This window comes from Nothoprocta perdicaria, unplaced genomic scaffold (genome assembly GCF_003342845.1).
Source record: "Nothoprocta perdicaria isolate Ctin4 unplaced genomic scaffold, notPer1 scaffold_486, whole genome shotgun sequence".
In the NCBI taxonomy this organism is placed as follows: domain Eukaryota; kingdom Metazoa; phylum Chordata; class Aves; order Tinamiformes; family Tinamidae; genus Nothoprocta; species Nothoprocta perdicaria.
Genome location: NW_020455739.1, coordinates 91,162 through 96,035, shown reverse-complemented (window position 1 = coordinate 96,035; position 4,874 = coordinate 91,162). Strand labels below are relative to the sequence as shown.

The following is a 4,874-nucleotide window of genomic DNA, read 5'->3' as shown; positions in this document are numbered from 1 at the left end:
ATTGTGACAAAGATACTAGCGGGGACGGAGCTGCGCCGGGCGAGACGGAGCCCGGCCGAGCTCGCGCGCCCGAGCCCCAACATCCCCATTCCCCCCCCCCAAACCGCCGGGACCCCGTCCCAAATGTCCCCCCCAGTCCTGAAGAACCAGCCCCGAGCCCCCAGCCAGCGGCCGCCGCCGGAGGGCTCAGGCTGGGCAGCCCCGCTCCAATTAGCGGTAATCGCGCTTCCCCGCGGCGCCTGACACCGAAAAACCTCCGTAATTAGCAGCAGCGCCGGGGAAGGCAGGACCAGGCGCTCGGGCTTAATTGAGTGTTTACAGCCTGCGAGGGGGCGGCAGCCGCCGCGCTGCGAGGAAGCAGCAGCCTGGGCGGCCGCGGGGCTCTGGCCGCAGAGCCCCCCCGGCACCCCCGGCTCGGGACCCCCGACCATCCCCACGGGGCACCTGCGCGGGGTGCCCTCTGCAGCGGTGACGGCGCCCGGGGCCACTCGCCCCCTTCGCTGTTCGCTCCCGGTTAATTTTCGCTCCTGGTTAATTTTTGCTCCCCGTTAATTTTTCATGAGCGGGAGGATGAGCGTCCGCCCGCGGCGCCCACGCGGGCCCCATACCAATGAGCCGCGGGGCCGGGCGGGCCGGGGTCCCCGGGGGTCTCCGGGGCTCCTGCGGACCGCGGCTCTGGCGTGGGAATGAGGCGCTCCCGCCCCACGTGCGCACGTGACGCGTGGGGCAGCCGTGGGCACCGGGACGCCCATGTGGAGTATATGGAGCTGCCTATGGAGAATATGGAAAAAGCGGGTGCCGGGGGGCACCCGGGCCTCCCGGTGCCCGTCCCCGCAGCAGCGGCTGCCCCGGGGCTCAGATGTGCCCAACTGGAATCGCTAATTCCGACGAACCCAGGCTAGATTAATTTTCATTTCCCCATGCAAATCACTGCTAATTAGGATGGATTTAGTTCACAGCGCAGGGGCTGCGGGGACGGGAGCTGCGTGCGGCCGCCGGTCCCCAGCCAGGCTTCGGGGGGGCTCATCCTCCCTTAATTATTTGGCAATGAGTTTGAGGAGGGGGCAGGAGATGGGCAGGGGTCCAGGGAGGGCCGGGGGGGAAGAGGGGAGGGCTGGTGCTCGGGCCTGGGGTCTCGCCCCCCACCAGGGCTGTGCAGAGAATTTGGGGGGGGCGCCTCGGCCCCCCGCTTTCCCAACAAGCTTCCCAACAAGGACAGGCTGGTTGGGCAGCTGGGGCTCCCCATCCTGGGGACAGCGCAGAGCAGACCCCCTTTTTCCCCCCCCCATCTTCCCCCCAATGTCCCCCCCAGCTTGTTGGGATTCTGCCCGTGCCTCCTGCCTCGCCAAATATTTAACTAATTAACGCTGCCCGCGGGCTCCTGTTTATGCAGCTCGTTGGAGAGCCGGGAAGGGCTCCCGTCTGCAAACACGGTGCAAACATCCCGCCCCGCCGGCGCTGCGCAGCCCCAGGCTGCTGCATCGCGGGGCCCGGGCATCCCGCAGCGCGGCAAACTCCTGCAGGGGGGGCATGGGGTGCAGTGCAACCCCCTGCCCCAGCGCCCACCCCCAAGGGCAGCCCCCGGGGCCAGAGGCGGCTGGGAGCAGGATGAGGACCGGGCTGTGGGTCCCACGGCCCCTACCCCATGGGCATGGGGCGCAGAGCAAAGGGGGAGACCCCCCCCGGCTCCCCTGCCCGCTGGGGCAGGCCAAAGATGGGGCTGTTGTGGGCAGGGCGGCCGTGGGGCTGCTCCGCGCCGTGGGGCTGCGCTTTGCTGCTCCACGTCAGGATGTGACACGGTGACAAACAGCCCCCGGCAGCGCCTGCCGCTGCCCTCATTAAATCCCCTGTAACGAGCTCGGCGCCGGCTGCACCAGGGCTGCTCACGGGCAGCGGGCAGCGCTGGAGCCCCCGGGGACTCCCAGGTCCCCGATCGTGGAGCAGCTGCCCTGGAAAAGGGGGAGTCACCCCCCCCCCCTTTCCACTGCCACCCCTGGGGGGGGGCACCCTCCTCTTCCCACCGCTCCTCCTTCCCGGAGCTCCCAGCGCAGATAAGGAGGCCTGGTGATCCCCAGGGCGCGTTTAATCTGGGACAGGACAGTTAGTGGATAAATACCATGAATATGTAAATTGCATTTATGCTGATTTATGGCTGGGGCGGGGGGGGGTGCGGGAAGGAGGCAGATGACAGAGTTTAGTTTAGTTTAATGCATTTATTTCCCTGCCTCCAGCTCGAGAGGGGCCCCGGAGCGCCGGGTGCAGGAAGGCGGCGCGGGCGCCGGGGGCAGCCGGGGCCAGGCCGCGGGTGACAGGTCTCACCCGCAGGGACAAGTGATGGACGGGCCCCCCCTCCGCGCTCTGCCCTGGCGCCCCCTCCCCGTCCCCTGCCGCTCCCCTGGGAGGACACACGGATCTGGCAGAGGATCACCGGGATTGCAATTAATTCCCAGGTCCCGCAAAGACTCCTGACCTTTCTTGCGGCACACGGAGAAATTGAGGGGATTAATCCGGTGGGTCCCAATGTCCCCGTGGGGCAGGAGCAGCCCCGCTGCACAAACCACCCACGCAGGGCTGAGCCTGCAGAGCTGCAGCCCCATCCTGGCCTGGGAATCCGCAGCCCTGCGCTGGGAGCAGAGCTTGGATGGGGAACCAGCTGCATCCTCAACCAGGACCCCAGCTGCATCCCCAGACCAGGAATCCAGCTGCACCCCTGACCCTGGAGTGCAGCTGCCTCCTCCATCAGGAATCCGGCTGCATCCCTGGACAAGGAGCTGAGTGGTGTCTCTGCGTTGAGAACCCGGCTGCATCCTCGGACCGGGAATCCGGCTGCATCCCTGGATTGGGAGCCCAGCTGCATCCCTGGATTGGGACTCCCCCTGGCTGCGTCTCCAGAGTGGGAATCCAGCTGCATCACTGGATTGGGACCCCTTGGCTGCACTCCCACAGTGGGAATCCAGCTGCATCCCTGGATTGGGACCCCCCCGGCTGCATCTCCGGAGCAGGAATCCGGCTGTGTCCCCAGCTGGGACCCCAGGCCCCTGCCAGGCTGCTCGTGGCAGAGCAGGGCAGGGAGGGGGATTCACCACTTAATTTCCTATTAACTGCTGATCAATCCAATTAAGCCCCGTGTGTAATGAGGGCCATCTGCTCGGCCGAGGGTGCCTGGGGGGGCCCCAACACCAGCCCCCTGCCCCAGCCCAGAGCATGAACCATCCTGCATGTGCTCCCGAGCTCATCAAAGGGGGTTACCCAGTTTTCCAGATGACTCTAATTAAGCTATTCTCCTCATTTGTTAAATTAGCTGGAGCCTCCCCCTCTTCCCGGGGTGGTTCCTCCCCCCCATTTTCCAGCTGCAGCAAATCAGCTTGTAACCCCCCCCCAGCCCTGCAAATAAATAAATAGAGAGTCCTGGTAAAATTAACCATATGAGAAGCAGTAAATGAGCTGGAAAATTTTAATGGTTCAGCATTTAGAGGCTGCCTGACGGCGGCTGGTGGGGACCCGGGGGAGGAGCAGCCGGGGCAGCCGCGCGGTTCTGCTGGACGCGCCGGTTCTGCTGGACCTGCGGCCCTTTGGGGACCGGGGCACCGGTACCGGGCGCTCGGTTGGCGCCGCGGCGCTGGGAGCTGCTGCCGCCCTCTCACCGCGTGCCCAGGGCCGGAGCGTGGTGGCCTGCGCCGCTGTCACCCCACCGCTGTCACCCCATCGCTCACGCCGCCCGGACCCCGCGAGCGCAGCTGTGGCGCCCCTCGATGCATTTATATCTCCTGATTATTTCCCGGGCGGAGATGGCGGGAGGGAGGGAGGGAGGGAAGGGGATGCGGCGGCCGGGCGGGAGGCAGGGGGGGCCGGGCTGGGACCCCCGGAGCCTGACCCAGGGGGCTGCGGCTGCTCCTGCCCTGCGCTCGGGGTCCCATGGGCTGCAGAGGGGGCTGGCGCTGCCCCACGGTGCGGGGGGGGGGAAGGGGAGCCCCCCTTGCTTTGCCCTGCAGCGAGGGCAGGGCCTGGCGTTCCCCACATGCATCTGCATGTGTGCTGGTGCACTTGGGCATGCACAGTCCCACTGCAGCATGCTGTGACTCCCTGCAACATGCACAGCCCCATTGCAGCGGGCCATGCACCTCTGCGACATGCACAGCCCCACTGCAACATGCACAGCCCCACCACGGGGTGCAGTCCCACTGCAGCAGGCCATGACCCTCGTCAACACGCACAGCCCCACTGCAGCATGCAGTGCCCCCTGCAACTCGTGCAGCCCCGCTGCAACGCATGCAGCCCCACTGCAGCATGCAATGACTCTGCAATGTGCACAGCCCCACTGCAGTGTGTAGTGACCCTCTACAACACACACAGCCCCACTGCCGTGTGCACAGCCCCACCGCACTGTTCACAGCCCCACCGCAGCGTGCTGTACCCCCCACTGCAGTGTGCAGTCCCCCCTGTAACAGACACAGCCCCACTGCAAGGCATGCAGCCCCACTGCAGCGTGCAGTGCCCTTCTGCAACACGCACAGCCCCCCTGCAACGCGTGCAGCCCCATTGCAGCACACGAGCCCCCCCTGCTGGCGCATGAGGCCGGTTCCCGCCGCCCCCCCCGCCCCCCCCCGCCTCCAGATGCGGCCGGACACGTGCGTGACAGTGACACCCACCCAATGGCAGCGGGACAGCCGGGCATGAGGGGGGGGAATCTGCAACCATGGAGGGGAGGGGGGGTTCGTGCTGCCCTTGAACCCCCCCGCGCTCCCCAGCCATGCATATGCATGGGGGGCTCGCGGTGACGGTGACGCGTGTGACAAGGACGGGCTGCGCGCCGCCTGCATGGCAAGCAGCCCCGCGGGGGGGGGGACAGCGCGACCCTGCGTGGTGAGGGGCGG

General features: G+C 67.0%; 1 protein-coding gene across 1 annotated transcript in view; it reads right to left on the bottom strand.

The window, feature by feature from the left end:
• Positions 1 to 210: 210 nt before the first annotated feature.
• Positions 211 to 4,874, bottom strand: part of STAC3 (SH3 and cysteine rich domain 3) — a 7,713-nt gene continuing 3,049 nt past the window's right edge. The window contains exon 5 of the mRNA XM_026047270.1: positions 211 to 239. Coding sequence (XP_025903055.1) covers positions 211 to 239 — 29 coding nt within the window. The remainder of the gene's footprint in view (positions 240 to 4,874) is intronic.